The sequence below is a fragment of the Silene latifolia genome, chromosome Y, assembly GCF_048544455.1.
Source record: "Silene latifolia isolate original U9 population chromosome Y, ASM4854445v1, whole genome shotgun sequence".
Lineage (NCBI taxonomy): Eukaryota > Viridiplantae > Streptophyta > Magnoliopsida > Caryophyllales > Caryophyllaceae > Silene > Silene latifolia.
This window is the reverse complement of record NC_133538.1, coordinates 216,701,918-216,721,191: the sequence shown is the minus strand read 5'-3', so window position 1 is coordinate 216,721,191 and position 19,274 is coordinate 216,701,918. Positions and strand designations below refer to the sequence as shown.

Genomic DNA, 19,274 nt, shown 5'->3' with positions numbered 1-19,274 from the left:
TTTTTTTCGATTTTTTTTTTATGTAAGCTGTGATATTGTTTAGTATAACGTGTGATATTCTATTACAAAACAATATCACGATTTTTTTTTTCGAATTTTTTTTTTCAAAAACTTATTTTTTCAGCTGTGATATTGTTTAGTATAACGTTTGAAATTGTAAGTTGTGATATTGTGTAGCATAACGTGTGATATTGTATCATGGACTCACGGACTCAAAAAGATAGGGTGGACTCATCTGATCCTAATTCTATATATATATATATATATATATATATATATATATATATATATATATATATATATATATATATATAACAATAAGTTGTCGAAGTCGGAAACGTTTTTTTTTTTTTTTGTGACTACAAACCCTTAATGAATTTTAGAAGTTAAACTACCTGCATTTTTACTAGAATTTATTATGGTAGAAGCCGAGTCCAGCGACCTATACAATGGCGGGCATAACCAAAGAGATCAGTATCGTAAAAATACCACCACACCCAACAAAACATGTGATTGAGCACCCCACAAATGCTGGTAACCCATATGACGATATTGCTTTCTCCAAGAACACCAAACAGGGAAAACACGTTCAAGATGTTGATCACAGTAATAGGGTTGTCGAGTTAGAATGTATGAGTTCATGAGAGTCAATAGTTTCACACAGTTATTCATACATGCCTTGCTTCCTCAAGCCTTGCATGAAAGCAAAGCACATTGGACTGTGATTTAAACAAATTTTAGAACACGTGAAAAAGAAACGTCAAAGAGAATAAATTAAACAAGAAAATGTTACCAGACAAGATCATAATAGTCGACTGAGACTCTGCAGAAGCAAGCTGATCCAATATCGCAGGATCGTTAGTTGAATAAATACCACAAGATTTAAAAGAAATGCTTAGCGCTAGTCATCATCTATAACCAGGGTAAGTTTGCTGCAAAATTACATCCATCCCCAGGATGGAACTAGTATATAATCAACAGAATTCATGCGATTCCTCCCAAAAGAATGCTATAACCTGGCTTTAACAAACTTGAGTTTGCAACAAAGACTTATCTCGAATCTCAAATAGATTGCAAGTTCCCTGACTGAAGAGCACCTTGGAGGATACTCACAGCATTTTCATAATGCAAGAATCCCATGTACCAAAACTCATGGTTGTCGACAGATATAATCTGGATGTATTTCTCAGATGGATTGACTCGACTTGTAGAAGGATTGACTGCTTTAAGTTGATGCAATGGGATGACAACCTGTTGACATAGAAGCATCATACCACAAGTGAAACAGAAGACTTGGATTGTCAATATCAAATCTCGTTACAAAAAAGGTATCAAGAAAATAACTACCCAGGACTAAAAGATTTATAAATGGATATTCGTCTGCTAAACCAAGGAATAAATCACGTTAAAGTGAAGAAAAACAATCCACGAAATAGACATACAAAACCACAATATACACACCAACCAGTAAGATTTTGCAGAAATTGTTCATGTTTACCAACATCATATATACCAAGTTTGCAAGAATAACCCAGAGAAGCTTAGCAGAATGACTAGTTTGCAAGAATAATTGTTCTTGCATACCACCAACGAGAAACCAGCAACATGAACTGGGTAATTTAAACACTTTCACCTATGACAGGGTAATGGTTATCAGGTGAATGGACTCTTACATGCGTGTTGTGTTGATTTAACACTAAGAGTGTGTTTTGGACGACCCATAATGAAAATTGAGGCATAAGTTGCATTGTTTGACTATTACGTCACAATGTAAGAAGTGCATAAACTGGTGAGTCATTTTGTTTTATTCCATCATATTGTAAGCCAAACATTAGTAAGTTTTTGGCTCTAAGGTAGAGGCTACAAGAGGACAAACAGATATCCAAAACAGAGCAGAGGCTACAACTCACTTCTGCAAGAAGCTATTAAATACATCTAAATATGTGCGCAAATACATTTGAGTGTTCCATGCCCAAAAATGATGAGAGAAGTTATTCTATCAACTGTCAATTGGTTTTGGATGAACCATATTTGGCTTCTAAAGAAGACTCTCTCATTGTAGTGTATGTGGTGGGGGTGCCGATGCCCGTGTATGAATCTAACAGGATATGAAAATCCTATGTCTTTCTTCGGTCCAATAAATTTAAACTAAGCCATTTTTTTGCCAGATATAGTAGGGCGTCGAAAATTATTGCTTACCACTAAAAACACCTTTGTAAGGGACCTCACATGTAATAAAGGTCCAAATATCCCCCTTACTATGTGTACCTATGTTCCTTCCACGGGGCACATCATCCTGCACGTCGCGTGTAGACACGATTTGACATGCCGGAAACCTATAACTTGTGCCACCACAATGTAGATACCACGAAGAGATAGATACAATGGGGGGAAAGAAAAATCAAAAGCTGAAACCATGGAAGGTGGGGATTGAAAGCTGGCAAGCAATAAAGAGAGCATCTAAAAAATAAGAGATGCACCAGCCATGGAAGGAGGAGCTTGAAAGGAAGAAACAAAGGAACTAGTCATGGAACGTTAAAGTACAACGATACCGGCAAACGGAGGATTGAGCTTGTTTACTCGAAAGTAGAAGAGAAGGTTTGTTAATCAAAAAATAAGATTACAGCAACAACATTACCCCAATGGCGACTAGGCTCTAGCCAGTAGCCAATTGTAGGATAAGGGGGAATCAGATGTACCAGCGTACCTAAGGCCAAAAGATGATTCATACAGAATTATGTCTAGTTGCATCCCGTAACCGTTACTCTTCAACAACAACAACATTAGAGCCTTAATCCCAAAATAATTTGGGGTCGGCTAACATGAATCATCCTTTAGAACCGTCTGATGAGTCATAATTATATGCATATTTATGCCTCCCCTGAAAATGCTTTTGATACGATTTCGTGCTAGTTTATATTATTTATATGCCTTTGTTAGAATGTCGATACTTCCGCCTTTTGATGTTTAATGCAGAAATGACGCATTTGAGGAGCAAATGAATTAAATGGGCATCGCGGAGTAGGCATGGAGGAATACACGGAGCATGGCACGAGAATCCATAAGAAGAAGAAAACACGAAGAAAGGAGCTGAAAAGGGATGATTCCTCGATCAACTAGAGCTGGGCTCGATCGAGGAAGTGGTGACTCGATCGAGTAGCCCTACGCTCGATCGAGGAACCAAGTGTTTCTATTATTTCCGCAAATTTCCTTAAGTCGGTTATGATTTACTATAAATACCTAAACTCGCACCCTAATTTAATTACGCTTTAATTTCCATAGGTTTAGCATAGTTATTCTAAAACTCTCAAATACTTTTAGTTTAGTTTAGTTTCATTATTATTGTTCGGATCTAAGCTTGTTCTTCATTACTACGGTATTACTATTAATCTTTCCTCAATTATTGTTTAATTCATTATTCATCTTTATTATTGTTCATCATGTTCTTAATTATGCTTTCTATTATTGCTATTGTTGTTATTATAATTAGTATGAGTAGCTAATTTACTATCTAGGGTGAAAGAGGATCTAGGTTGTTAGAAAAGGGGTTATTATGAATTGATTGTTAAATTGCTTTCTATTGTTGTTTAATTATCGTATTACTTCTAATTAGTTGATTACTGATCAGAGTTAATTAATTAGCCTCGCATAACTAGGATTATCACCGATCGGGTTAAGACTAGTATAGGCCACGATAATTGAATTAGACCAACTTAATTATAGCGATTGCATGTTAAGTTAGATCTAAAAAGAAATATTGAATCGACCGATCATATGACTTTCAACAATATAAATTGTTCAATCAATGAATTAAATTTTACCCCGTATGACTACCTAGTGAACCCGAACCCCTAGACTCTTAATATTATTGTTTACAATCTTTACTTACATGCAATTAGTTGTTAGATATCAAACAATCAAACCCCCAAAATTGGTTACTTTAAGACAAACATAGATATAAACAAAAGATAAATTAACTAGCCTCCCTGTGGATTCAACCCTGACTTACCGCTAGCTATCTTGTTAGTAGTATTTTAGGATTTATTTTGATTAAGGCAAACGACTGAAAATAACCTTGTCACCGTCCATGGGTGAACGCACACCTCAAAATGCGAATAGAAAAGGGAAAAATGAAAAACAAAAGGGAGAGCGAAATAGAATACAAAGTCAAGGTAAACTTACACGTTTTAAATCGAATTCAGGATTTCTTTTATAAAAACTTAAAATTTAAATCGAGAATAAAAATTAAAACGATTTTGAAAATCGAAATAGAATTTAGGATCCGAAATGCCTTAAAAGTAAACCAAGTAAAATATATAAGAAAGTGGTTGGTAAAAAAGGTGTAATAAAGGAGAGAATAACAAATAAATTTTTAAAAATTAAATAAAAACACTAAATATGTCAAAAAAACATCAAATACTAAAAATCCACATGTATCCTTTCCCTCCATTGTGCCCTCTCCGTCACCATACTCTCCTCAAGCCCCACAAATCTCATATCGTGCTTTATCACTCTCAACCATGTTTGTCTCGGTCTCCCTCTACTCCTAGGCCCTAGGGACCTTTTCTGTTCTCCAAGTCTCCAGCCTCCTAACTGGTGCGTCCATAGGTCTCCTTCTCACATGGCCAAACCATCTTAGTCGATTTTCCATCATCTTGTCCTCTATTGGCGCTATTTTTACCTTTTCCCTAATCACCTCATTCATTAATCGATCTTTCCTTCTATGTCCGCATATCCACCTCAACATATGCATCTCCGCCACACTCATCTTTTGGATGTGACAATGTTTCACGGCCCAACACTCGGAACCGTAACCGCTACTCTTAATAAAAAAACAAAAGCCCCAGTTTAATGAGTCATTTTAACAAAGTACTCCTTAGAATCTAAAACCAAAGAATAACTAGTATTTAACTCCATTAAGATGAGGTTAGTAAGAATAATTCCAAAAACCAACGTTTATTAGGGCTTTTGAATTTTACTTGACTGCACGATTCACCTTCCTTTTTTCATTCCAAAGTCTTGAAGAAACCAATGGTTAATGTAGAAGTCATCCTGGCTTCTCATAAACTATCAACGCAATATTATCCACTATATCCTAGAGTGTCGATCTGAATATAAAACAACGATCAAGATACCTGCTTAATCGTGTTTCCATGTCTATAAAACTAGAAATTCAAGTGGCATGCATAAGTGGGTTGTCTTAATAGGTATCGATAAGTGAGTATTCCACATTGAAAGATGTGGGGATAAGTTAGCATTTTATAAACCTAAGAATTTAAGAAATGAAGTGTCTCATCATATGGTGTGACCTTAGCCCTTATTACAGGTTAAAGAGAAGCTTATAGGATTATAGGAATAAACCACCAAACCATAACGATATTTAGGACCTTCAAATAAGTTTTCACATCTAACTTTTTTACCAAACATCTCTAAAACAACTAAGCTCACACCCAACCTTGAAAAATTTATACCAGCATACTTCTACTTGGTTCAGACAAATAGCATTATCTCAAATTCTCTACTTAACCTAGAATTATTCTTAGTACTCCATATAACACAACGAATTTAGATACCACAGATCAGAATTCCATGTAGGATTGCCAATAACAGCATTGTAAACGCTTGGAGAACCAGAACATGTATACAGTTGCTTACATATTTGATGGGAAGATATACGGACAAAATTTGATATTATTTTGGGAGCGGGGGCACTGTCATGAAGTTGACATCTCACCTTATAGTAACTCCAATCAGTCTCATCACCATTCTTGTAAGGAAGAGGATTATCACTGCAAAAGGCAAGCTTCGCAGTAGAAACATACAACGTTCCCATCACCGGACCAGCTGATGTGGACAAGTAGCATGCAAATGAATCCTGGAGTAGCTCCTCAGGGACTGTGTCAAATGTTTGATGAAAAATTTTCTCATAGCCCCCTTCAGCTACAACTTTCGTGCTATGTACTATTCTTCCCATAGCAGCTTCGGAAAAACTGGGACTTGTTTTCACTGTTAAAATGCAAACAGAGGAAAATTTCAGATCAAACCATGATCCATAATAAACCAGAAAATCCGGAGCAGCAGGGATTTTCAAAGAGGCAAACAGAGAAGTTACAGTTGGATCTACACCTTCAACTACAACAGAAAAAAAAAATAATAATAATAAAAGAGAGAGAGAGAGAGAGATCCTCTGTATGAGGCTACAAACTGTTCTTCTGACAACTCTACAAAACAAATGCTGTAATGGTATCAAAATTCTTGTTCCAGATATAAAGACCTAAAGGTTATGTAAAATGGACATAAAAAAAAGTTAGATGCATAGGCGGATTTCCTCCAAAAGCACCGCCTATCAAACATAAAGTAGAAGGCGAAGAGCCCCAAACACACAAATGACGTAAAAATGTCAGCCCCCAATGCCACCAAATGGCTCATCTTGCTATCATGCATATCAGTGAAGTCTCACATCTCAGACAATCCCATCTCAAATCAGAAATACCCAAATGCTCCAAAACGCCCGAGTTACTGCAAGATAATATCGGTTGTAGTAAACCATTCAACCCCTAACAAATATTAAAACCAGTTTTGATTTTTGATCATTTGGAACCAGTTACTGAGGATTGATCTAGGCCAATGAGCTATAAATGCAGCATTACCACCCTCAAAATGGCGACAGGTTGAACCTTCCAAAAGCTTCACAAATTGATCAACATATAATGTTGCAGCTCAAATTTAATGACATGGATGATACGAAGTACTAGTACTACAAACCATTTCATCATCACACAATCTACAAACATGACATTCCCTTCCTTCATTTAGGGTAAGATTATTGGTAGTCTTGAGACAAGACTCACTCAAGACTAGCAATAATCTATAAAAGTCTTAACAAAGTCTTAAGTTGAGTCTTGGAAATCCAAGACTCAACTTAAGACTTTGGGTGAGTCTTAACCCCACATTCAAAGGAAATTATCCAATAAATGGATCACATGTGTCATTTCTTTTTGTTGTTTTTTTTTTTTTTAAAGTTTGTAAAAAAACAAGTGGTATGGAAAAGTAGAGTCTGAGATGAGTCTGATTGATAATGTATGAAGTCTGAGGTGAGTCTGAGATAAGTCTGAGCAATAAAAAAATAATAAAAGTTAGTGGAAAGCTGATGTGGTAGAGTTTAAGACTTTGGTGAGTCTGACTGATAATCTCACCCTTAGAATCCAAACAACTCCCAAATCTGCAGTGTCACCGACTCTTAGTAACAACTCGGAAAACAATATCTGATCAAGAGAACACACCATTAAAAATCACCTTAAGTTGCGAGCAGTTGCGAGAAGAGAACGCCACACAATTCTCATGTAATCTCCTTGTCGAAATTTTCATACAGAAAGTCTAGAAGACAAATTACAGTTCAATTCCTCACAATCATGCAAACCGAAAACTACAGTACAATGTAAACCACATCAATTTCATATAATCTCCTTGTCGAAAACAACATACAGAAAGTCTATAGGATTAATCACAATTCATTTCATCATGATCGCGCGAACCGAAAACTAAACTTAAAAACGAAGATTTCACACAAAAGATTCAAAAAAAAAAAAAAAGAAAGAGAGTGATGCATACAATGTTGCCAGGTATTGCCAGCGAGATCCTCAGCTTTTTTCGCAGCGTCTTTGACATTCCTTCCCCATCTTCCTAACACATTCCTAACCGCTTCCATCTTCTCTGCATTTCCACAAAAAATCATCAAAATTCTTCCAAAACCTAACAAAATTACACAAAATCGTCGCAATTATCATAAAATTAGGGAAAATCGCAATCGAACCTTCGATAGAGGGAGAAGGAGTGAGCGATGGAGCAGACGAACGAGAAATGTAAGGATTATTGATATTATTGTTGTTAGTTTGATCGGAATCAATGGCGGGAGTGTAGGTTGATTCCGACACCAATTGTTCACTCCATCGCACCGATTTCTGCGCCTTCATCGCCGGTGTTATTCCCACGGTTGAATTTTCCTGCGAGTTTTTTTCCAGATCGCGGTTTTCCGGTGGAGTTTCGTGATTAAGTGCGATCTCGTCCAACGGAACCGCGTCGGTTGCCTCGGCGTCGGAGGTGGTGGCGGTAGCGGAGGGTTTAGTGGTTTCTTCCGCCATGTGATGATGAGAATGTGAGAAATTTTGATCGATATGTTGATTTGGAAGAATTCCTTTGTCTTGGTTTTGGTTTCGATTCTGACCCAACTCCTAGGATACCGGTGTTGACCAACGGTCTATTCCCCACTTTAAACTTTTGAGAAAACACTATAATAACCCGAATCAATCTCTCTCTCTATTCCCCACGTTAACATTAAACGTTAAAACACATGGTTATAACTATGCTCAAGGATCTGAAATTATTTGTATATGTTATAGAATATACTTTAAACCATTATATATTCCGAATCCTTGTTGTAAATTGGCTGATAAACCAATTAATGAAACTATTGTCATAGAGACTAATTTTCACAAGTCTGATATAACGACCACAAGAAGGATTAAATGGGAAGAAATATCGTTCCCTGAAAATTGGAAAATTGAAAGGGCTACGACACCTAAACCTGTTATTTACACAGATTTATTAGATGTAACATAGACAGGTGATGGATCTGTTGCTTTAAACTTTGGTAATAATCAAACTAATAGACTGTTAAGAAGAACTAGTAACAGCCCTTCTAGACTTACTAGATATAATTCTTCGAGATCTTATATATCTCCATGTGACTATATACTAGATCACCCGAGTACATCTAGACACTCAACTTCTCAACTAAGAGAAGAAATTAGAGATGATGATTCATCTCTTGATGAACCTAAGGAACCTAGAATGGATGAATTTAAACTCCATAGAGATAACATATCAAGGGGACATTCTAATGAAGAGAATGTTGAGACTATGTCTCAAATGAGTTTTAGCTTTGGTAATGGATAGAAAAACTTCTATAATAGATTTTAGTTTCGGATCTGAAGCTAGATATGAGATTAAAGAAGAATTTAAGCTACCCAGATGGGAGATTTTCAGGACATGGTTCCTAAAATTTTTTGATGATAATCAAAAAGCAACAATATAAAAGGAATTTTATGACTTTTGTACTTTTCATAACCAGATTACATATTTTGTACCTTGGTTTTGTGCTACGTATGTAGAACAATACATTTATGTTTTAGAAAGAAGTTATATTTTATCTAATGGAGACGAGTTAAATGATAGTTACCCTCCTTTACAATCTTTTAGGATGGAAAACTGTAATTTTATTGCCCTAGCAAAATTATTTGACAATAAAGATACTGTTATTACAGCATTTCATCTAAATGTTTTGATAGAACAACAAAACTATTAAAATCTATTTTTAAAAATAGTAGGAGAACAAATTGGTTCTTTACACGAAAAAATAGATAATATCATTTCTCTTTTAAATAAAAGAACTACGTCTGAAGGAGATACTTCTTCCTCAACTTCTTATTCATCTTCTTCAGCTGTTAGTATCCAAGGTCCTCCTGAAATCAAGGACTTCGTGTTAAAACAAAAGCCAGAATGGGAGACCAAATTAACAGAACAAGCAAAACTGAGCGAACAAGTTCAAAATTTTCTTAAAGAAAAAATGGAAAGCCTATCTTTAAAAACTCTTAGTGACGATTTTACTAGTCGTTTTTATAACAACCCTGACCACAAGGAAGTCATAAAGGATGAGTTTAATAAACTTGATACAAAGTGGGCCGATAAACCTACTCAGAGATTGTATTACTATAATCGTCCTTCCCCCATAGATGTTCTTCATGAAGAACAAGAATACCAGTTAAATAATAGTTACAGTGGTAAATGTATCTATGAATGGAATATCGATGGTTATACTGATAAACAAATTTATAATCAAATTCATAGAATGCTCATGTATTCGACTATTTGCAAAAGTTCTGGTAATACCGATGTCAATATAGCTAAAATGATAGTTGCAGGATTCACTGACCAACTTAAAGGTTGATGGGACAATTATTTATCTACCACAGGAAGGAATGCTATTCTTAGCACTACAACCAATGTTGATGGTAAAGAAAAAGAAAACGCAGTTGACGTGGACGTGTCGTTGTACACCCAATCAAAACACATTTATAATACTCAACAAACAACTAGTTAGTGGTAAGTCGAGGTCGATCCATGGGATGGTGTGTTGTGGGTTCTAAGTTTATCTATCTCAATTTGTGCTAGTGTCACAATTGATGGGGTTTGTAGTTGTATTCTAAACTAGTGAAACTAACAAAGTAAAGCAAACAATGAACTAGGAAATGTAAACAAATGACTAAAAGCACTAGGATGTCATGGGTTCATAAGGGATTCATGGGAGTTGATCATACAAACATGTTTACAAAGTTGCAAGCAATTAATGTTGTAAAGGAACCGAGTTGGTTTATGTCTTACGGTTCATAGGAAGGGTTGGACCCCGAAGCCGAATCGATTAGATTGTACAACATCTACAAGTCGAGTTACGTTCCTCCTATTCAACTTTTATGCATGGTCTAACAAGACTCGAGTTGGTTTATATCTTACAAGTCAAGTTGAGTAGATAAGAGATGGTTGTAAATGCAAGGATTCATAGGCTTAGCATTTCATCAAACATAACATGTGCATAAAGTTGACATCACAACAAGCAAGCGATTTAATTATGTGAACATATTAGATTAAACATGAATCAATCCCATGCTGGTTGCCCCTAATTACCCACTAATCCTAGCTAAAAGATTACTCACTCATTATCATGGGAAACATGTCATTAATGGTGTCAATCATCACAACAAGTATAAACATGATAATAGAATGAAGAAATGAACAATAAAGATTAAAGGGTAAAGGAATTATACCAAACTTGAGATGATCCAAATAATAAAGCAAAGAATAATAGAAGAGACTTGATTGATTGATGAAGGGTTGTCAATCCTCCAATAATATGTAGGGAAATATCCGTAAAATTCCCTTAAAATTTAGGACTATAACGTATCTTTAACATGTGATTATTGTCATAAACGAAAAATACAAGAGAAACGATAAAGGTATAAGAATCAACCTCGGGTCCTTTGTGAATATGGCTAAGAACAAATCAAAGTAGATTTCCTCCTAATCGTTGCACCCAAGACCGTCTGAGACTATGCCCCTTGTGCTAGAAAGTACTCTCTAATTGCCTTGCAATATTGAGAGAGGTTTTGTGAGGTTTTCGATGTGAGATCTAGAATTTCAGAGAAAATTGCCCCGAAACCCTAATTTGTGTGTAAATGAAAATGCATTAGGTCAAAAAGAAGAGAAGCTCTCCTTTTTGTCCCATTCGGCCGTGAGTTTGCATGAAGGGGGAAGTGGGCTTTCCACTTTCTCCTTATTTTTAACTCGTGGTCCGACTCGATTTTCGCTAAATGTATATGACGGGATTTTATTATAAATCGTCATCGGTTATCGGTTATTGAAATATCAACTAGTAACATGACTCAGTCGATATATTAATACTTGTCCGACAATGACAATATTGTATAATTAATTCAATATACATTAATTAAATATAATCGTTTATATTCAATTTACGAATTAACCGCTTAATTCATCTTAGCCATTATTATTTAATCCGTATTAAATAATTATCTCAACATCGCGTTTGACTAATTATTAGTCAATAACTCCGACTAACTGTTTAGTCAAATTAGGCATCAACATGACTGTATTTTCATACCGTCACATCTCTCAAACGTATCCTATAGGTGTGACTTTTAGGGACCAGTTGATCACCGCCATCAATATGACAATAACGTCCAACTTATCTAGCAAGCCAACCGTTATTGATAAACGTGGACCAACTGATAATAATACAAAAGTATACCCTTTGATCCTTTTAGAGATTTAAATGTTATTGCACTAACTGTAGAGGACACCAGCCCCAACAAGCTCCCACTTGTCCGTACAAGTGTATGTGCAATAACGTTATCCGCACTAACTGGAGGACACGGCTCCAAAAAACTCCCACTTGTCCGTACAAGTGTATGTGCGATAACCGATTCTCATATTCATTTAAAATTTCTCCCACTCAATGTAAAACAATTTGCAGATCCGGATCCGCAAAGGTCGTATTTTACAATCGATCTGTATCAAGAGTGGTTTCCCCGACTAGAGAGTAACTCAACTGATAAAACGACCAGTATTCGAGCATGGCCATGCATTTCGATTCTGACTCCTCGAGTGGCCCTGAGAAATATCGAGTACCTGATAAAGGCTGAATATTTCCTTCAACTCGACTCCTGCCGATCTAAGCACAGCATGAAATGACCCAGAAACAATCTACTTGGCCCCCTGTTACGGATGACCGTGAGAAAGAAACCAAAGTCACGCACCCAAAATCTGCCTTAGTCTCAAAAGACAGTCGATAGTCAAAAGAATCGACTCTTAGGATCACCATGGAGGTCCTATCCACGACCTGACACCGAATGTTATAAAACATTTAGGACTCCACGTCGATGTCACAATTGTGTCCTACGAGATATCTGTATAACTCGCCTCTGTGATTGGTCAGTCAACCGTTTGACTTATGGCTCGTTGAACCCACCATCAACCAACGTCACAAAATAATTGCCACAGTTATCAGCTCACGTGGGCAATTAAGGACAAAAAATATAATGTTTGTTCAGTTCACTTTGTGGTGTTCAAAATTGTCGTACAAATCCACATGAAAAACAAAATATATAAATATCAAAACGATGATGTCGTATAGAGTACAAAAGAAAATGAATCTAATCCATAAAAGAGTACTACAACTCAGGAACACATTTAATTCCCATGGAATTAACATGCCCTTCATGCTTATCTTGTCGTAATGGTTTAGTGAGAGGATCTCGCTATATTATCATCTCAGAGCAATCTTTTCTATCACTACCTCCTTTTGCTCCACGTAATCTCGGATTAGATGAGCTTTCCGTTGTACATGTCTAGACTTGTTGCTAGACTTAGGCTCCTTAGCTTGGAAGATGGCACCTCTATTGTCGCAATAGATGGTGATCGGGTCATTCGAACTAGGCACTACGAGATAGTCCTTGTAAGAACCGACGCATCCATATCGCTTCCTTTGCGGCCTTCGACGCGGCATAGTACTCGGACTCGATCGTAGAATCTGTTGTAACACTTTGTTTGGAACTCTTCCACTGATCGCGCCATTAAGAGTAAAAACGAATCCAGACCGAGATTTCGAGTCATCTCGATCCGTTTGGAAGCTAGCATCTGCAGAATCGGTTGCGCATAGCTTTTGTTCGCCTCCATAAGTCAATGCCCAATCTTTAGTCCTCCGTAGGTACTTAAGAATGTTCTTGACAACCATCCAATGTGATTCACCTGGATGCTGTTGGAATCGACTTGTCATACTCAATGCATATGCCACGTCCGGACGTGTGCATATCATGGCATACATGATTGATCCTATTGCCGAGGCATAAGGAATCCGTGTCATGCGCTCTTTCTCTTCCGGTGTCTCTGGTGCCTGAGACTTGCTCAAATGCACCCCTGGAGCCATAGGAAGAAACCCCTTTTTGGAGTTAGTCATGCTGAATCTCTCTAGTATCTTGTCTATATAAGACTCCTGACTGAGAGATAACATCCGACGTGATCTATCTCGATAGATATGGATGCCCAAAATTCTTTGTGCCTCACCCAGATCTTTCATCTGGAAATGGTTTTTCAACCATACTTTTACCGAAGTTAAGAGAGGTATGTCATTCCCAATCAGGAGTATGTCATCGACATACAATATTAGGAAGACAATCTTGCTCCCACTCGACTTGATATATAGACATGGTTCCTCGACCGATCGAGTAAATCCATTTTCTTTTATCACTTGGTCGAAACGATGATTCCAACTCCGAGAAGCTTGCTTAAGTCCATAAATGGAACGCTTAAGCTTGCACACTTTCTTAGGATGTTTAGGAGCGATGAAACCTTCGGGTTGTACCATGTACAACTCTTCCTCCAAATAACCATTTAAGAAGGCGGTTTTCACATCCATCTGCCAAATTTCATAGTCATGAAAAGCGGCAATCTCTAAGATAATCCGAATGGAACGCAGCATGACCACGGGTGCAAAAATTTCATCGTAGTGCAAACCTGGCACTTGGGTGAAACCTTTAGCAACTAGTCGTGCTTTATAGATATCTTGTTGACCTTCCACAGAATGCTTTATCTTGTAAAGCCATTTGCATTGAAGGGGGCGAACCTTAGCATGTAAGTCAACAAGATCCCATACGTTGTTCTCATACATGGAGTCCATCTCGGATTGCATGGCCGCAAGCCATAGCTTTGAGTCGGAACTAGTCATGGCACCTTTATAGGTTGCGGGTTCACTACTCGTTAAAAGCAGAATGTCATCTATGTCATGTTCCTCGACCATACCAATGTATCTGTCCGGAGGAATATAGACTCTTCCCGACCTCCTAGGTTCCTCAGGAATACTAACCGCTGCCGGGATTGAAGGAACTGGTTCCTCCAATGGTTGCTCGGTATTTGGTTCTGGAATCTCCGACAGCTCGAAGGTTCTATTACTCTTCGCATTCTCGAGAAATTCCTTCTCTAAGAATGTCGCACTAGCCACAACAAATACACGTTGTTCGGTTGGCGAATAGAAGTAATGACCAAGTGTTCCTTTAGGATAACCTATAAAGTATGTCTTGACCGATCGCGGGCCGAGCTTATCCTCGTGTCTCCACTTGACATAAGCCTCGCAGCCCCAAACCCGTATAAAGGACAAGTTAGGGACCGTTCCCTTCCATAGTTCATATGGAGTCTTGTCAACAGCTTTAGACGGACTTCGGTTAAGTATTAGAGCAGCTGATAGAAGAGCATAACCCCACAATGAGTCAGGCAACACGGTGTGACTCATCATGGATCGTACCATATCAAGTAGTGTTCGATTTCTCCATTCGGACACACCATTCAACTGAGGTGTTCCAGGTGGAGTTAATCGTAAGGCAATCCCACAAATTCTTAAGGTGTTGATCAAACTCGTGAGAAAGATACTCGCCACCACGGTCCGATCGTAGTGTTTTAATATTTCTACCCGAAATTGGTTCTCAGACCCGATTCTGGTATTCTTTGAATTTCTCAAAGGATTCACTTTTGTGCTTCATTAAGTAGACATAGCCATATCTGCTTAAATCGTCCGTGAAAGTGATGAAGTACCTATAGCCTTCTCGTGCGGTGATTGACATAGGTCCACACACATCCGTATGTATGAGTCCTAATAGGTCAGCAGCGCGCATTCCAACACCTTTGAAGGAAATTCGAGTCATCTTGCCAATGAGACATGATTCACACGTGCCAAATGATTGAAAATCAAAGGCCGAGATAGCTCCATTCTTTATGAGCTGTTTAACGCGTTTCTCATTAATGTGTCCCATACGGCAGTGCCATAGATAAGTTTGATCTTTGTCACCAACCTTTAACCTTTTATTCATTACGTGCAATATTTCGGTGGTCTGATCTAAAACATAAATTCCGTTCATGGAGACTGCCTTGCCATAAATCATATCGTGTAATGAGAAAATGCAACTATTATTCTCTATTACAAATGAAAAACCAAGTTTGTCAAGTGCAGAAACTGAAATAATGTTTTTGGATAGACTGGGTACATAATAGCAGTTATATAAAAATAACTCAAATCCGCTAGGAAGCTGGATCACATATGTTCCCCTTGAGACGGTAGCCACTCGTGCTCCATTCCCAACACGCAGGTCCACCTCACCCTTTACGAGGGGTTCGATGTTTCGGAGCCCCTGCACATGATTACACAGATGAGAACCACAACCAGTATCTAGTACCCAAGTTCCGTAACTTGCGTGGTTAATCTCAATCATATGAATAAAAGTAGAAGTAGTAGAAGACATACCAACAGGAGTAACGCGACATGCTTTTATGTCCTCATGGTATACAGGACATGTACGCCTCCAATGCCCAGTCTTGTGGCAATGGTGGCATTCCATAATACCAGTCTTGCTCTTTGTCGCGCCTGATGACGTGCTCGACTCACCAGGCCCACTCTTACCTGATCCCGACTTCTTAAACTTCGGTTTGCCTACCGCTAGGTCTGCCTGAGCTTTGCCCTTACCCTTGCCCTTGTTTGACACAACGAGAACATCCTGTTTCAAGCTCCTACTAAACTTCATATCCTTCTCGGTCTGTACGAGTAGGGAGTGTAGTTCATGAGGACTTTTCTTCAAATCATTCATATAGTAATTCGCTCTAAAGAGCGCAAAACCATCGTGGAGTGAATGAAGCATGCGGTCAATCACGATGTTCTCGCTGATTTTACAATCAAACGCCTCCAGTTTCTCGACATTCTCAATCATGCTGAGAATGTGTGGGCTAACCGGTTGGCCCTTCTGGAGTTTCGCATCAAAGAAGCGAGTGGTATGCTCATAGGTCACGATTCTCGGTGCTTTCGAGAATTCCTTAGTGAGCGTGGTGAAAATCTTGTTTGCACCTTGGGCTATGAAGCGTTTCTGCAAATTGGATTCCATTACAAAAATGAGTACGTTTTTAATCGCACCCGCTTCCATGACGAAATCGTTATACTTGGCGATCTCGTTAGCTCCAGCCGTGGGGCCTGGGTTTGACGGGATGGGCTCTGTCGATATTTGAGCTTCCGTCGCCAAATGGCAAAGATTCCGTAATGCCGCCTCCCGGTCCGCGAAGTTTGATCCATCATTCTTGATCGGTCCGAGTAGACTGATTCATCTGATTCATGAAGATCCGAAGCCAGGACTCACGGTCCAATATGGCACTTGGCATTGGGTCGTCAGCACGGCCAGCCATTTTGTTATTAGCAGTTTAAGTGATCGTGATCTACACTGAAAAGGAAGGGAAAACAAAACGAAATAAGCAACTCATCGAGGTGATTTAAGTCTATTTAAAATTCATTTTAACGTGTAGACTCATTGCACTTGTATAATCAATCTACCTCAAGAATTATACAAATAATCCCAAGACTCAATTTCCGTAAATTGATAAGCCAACTGTTTAGCTAGTTCTATCGTTAGAACTCTTGGTCGATAGATTTTCGTAAATCCTATCTATAGTCCACCATAATCACAGGATCGTACGAGTGACCATAGTGTTGAGATAAATTAGGTCAATCAGTTCCAACTTACCCGACGTAGAAGGGGTCATATTATGCCTACCGACGAAGAAGGGATTCATTGGAGTTTGACCTTTAAAGACTATTCTCAATTTTTGGTTATACGAGGAAGATCCCATCAACTTAGTTTTAATTCATTTTAAGTGAACGAAAAACTAGCATTACGTGAATGAATTAACTTAGGTGATGGCTTAAGTAAAAACGTGTGATATCTGTATATCAAAGAAAGCTAACGCGTGACCTCTATATGAGTCAGTTTTCATGCAATTATTAGGTGGTTTGGTTTTAGGCGGAAAATGATGCAAACTATCGTTACAATAAAAAAAGTAAAAGAATGCAAAACGTAAATAAAAGTCCTAGTGTGGCCTATCCTAGTAAAAAGAACATAATACAACTTTGGAATCCACCGTTGGACCCGAGAAGCTTGTCTTGATGTTCCATCTTTGTCCATGCAAATGAGTGAGCATCCGATCTCCATCTTTGGTCTTCTCAAAATTACAATTTAAAAATTACAAAATATAAACCTATTTACATTCTAAATAAAAACTGTAATTACAAGGAAAAACCAAAACGGAGATACAAGATCTCAAAATACAACCAAGACCGTGTTCCATCATTACGGTAACACGTTCTACTAAGGCCACACTAAGTTACAACCGTTTGTAAAATTAAATACGTAATAAAACATTCAAGGCATTCAAATATAACGATAAATAAAAATGCATCAACTAAAAAAAATTATTCGTGACATAATTCCGTAATTATGTTAAATTTATCCAAACCACCTTTTAACGATTAAAATTATGTGACAAAACCGCTTCTATCAACTTAATTTTAATTCATGATAATCCGTTACTTTAAATTGATTTAAAATAACTAAATGGTACGTGAGTGAACCGTTTCACTATCAAGCGAATGCATAAAATCCGTATTATGCACAAATCATGGCCGAAAAAAAATTAAAAACAAAAAAAAAAACAGCACGGCTGAAAAAAACGATTTTTTTTTTCCAGCAGCTAAGACCGAGAGCTTCAACAGTCCCAAACAAAAACGATTTGATAAAACCAATTGCAAATTAAACCTAATCCGTATAGAAATAATCTACAATTGATAAAACATTCACATATTGCAATGAAAATCGATTACAAAAGCAATATGCAATGACAAAACGAAAAACAAGAGACCGTCTGATCAGACGTAAACCGTATGGCACGGTTTCCAAAGCACAAAAAAAAATTAAAACAGCCGCAATACACATTTGGCCGCACGGTTTTCTAGACAAAAATCATCGTTTCAAAATCGTTTTATGAAAATCACAATGAAAAATTTACATGGCCTCGCTCTGATACCACTTGTAGGGAAATATCCGTAAAATTCCCTTAAAATTTAGGACTATAACGTATCTTTAACATGTGATTATTGTCATAAACGAAAAATACAAGAGAAACGATAAAGGTATAAGAATCAACCTCGGGTCCTTTGTGAATATGGCCTAAGAACAGAAATCAAAGTAGATTTCCTCCTAATCGTTGCACCCAAGACCGTCTGAGACTATGCCCCTTGTGCTAGAAAGTACTCTCTAATTGCCTTGCAATATTGAGAGAGGTTTTGTGAGGTTTTCGATGTGAGATCTAGAATTTCAGAGAAAATTGCCCCGAAACCCTAATTTGTGTGTAAATGAAAATGCATTAGGTCAAAAAGAAGAGAAGCTCTCCTTTTTGTCCCATTCGGCCGTGAGTTTGCATGAAGGGGGAAGTGGGCTTTCCACTTTCTCCTTATTTTTAACTCGTGGTCCGACTCGATTTTCGCTAAATGTATATGACGGGATTTTATAATAAATCGTCATCGGTTATCGGTTATTGAAATATCAACTAGTAACATGACTCAGTCGATATATTAATACTTGTCCGACAATGACAATATTGTATAATTAATTCAATATACATTAATTAAATATAATCGTTTATATTCAATTTACGAATTAACCGCTTAATTCATCTTAGCCATTATTATTTAATCCGTATTAAATAATTATCTCAACATCGCGCTTGACTAATTATTAGTCAATAAATCCGACTAACTGTTTAGTCAAATTAGGCATCAA

General features: G+C 37.5%; 1 protein-coding gene across 1 annotated transcript; it reads right to left on the bottom strand.

Annotated features, from left to right (window-relative positions):
* Positions 1-800: 800 nt before the first annotated feature.
* LOC141633657 (putative GEM-like protein 3) lies at positions 801-8,324 on the bottom strand. The gene is made up of 4 exons (XM_074446089.1): positions 7,814-8,324; positions 7,612-7,713; positions 5,735-6,006; positions 801-1,251 (listed from the first exon to the last, which is right to left on the bottom strand). Exons 1-4 carry the CDS (start codon positions 8,139-8,141, stop codon positions 1,063-1,065), a joined length of 891 nt encoding a protein of 296 aa, XP_074302190.1. The 5' UTR covers positions 8,142-8,324; the 3' UTR covers positions 801-1,062.
* Positions 8,325-19,274: the final 10,950 nt, after the last annotated feature.

Bases quoted from the DNA above. Each gene is read 5' to 3' on its own strand.
- LOC141633657 (XM_074446089.1), bottom strand. From the start codon at position 8,141: ATGGCGGAAGAAACCACTAAACCCTCCGCTACCGCCACCACCTCCGAC. The intron at 7,714-7,813 runs GTTCGATTGCGA...GTGGAAATGCAG, and splicing joins TCCTTCTCCCTCTATCGAAG to AGAAGATGGAAGCGGTTAGG. The intron at 1,252-5,734 runs GTGAGATGTCAA...CTATGTCAACAG, and splicing joins CTGATTGGAGTTACTATAAG to GTTGTCATCCCATTGCATCA.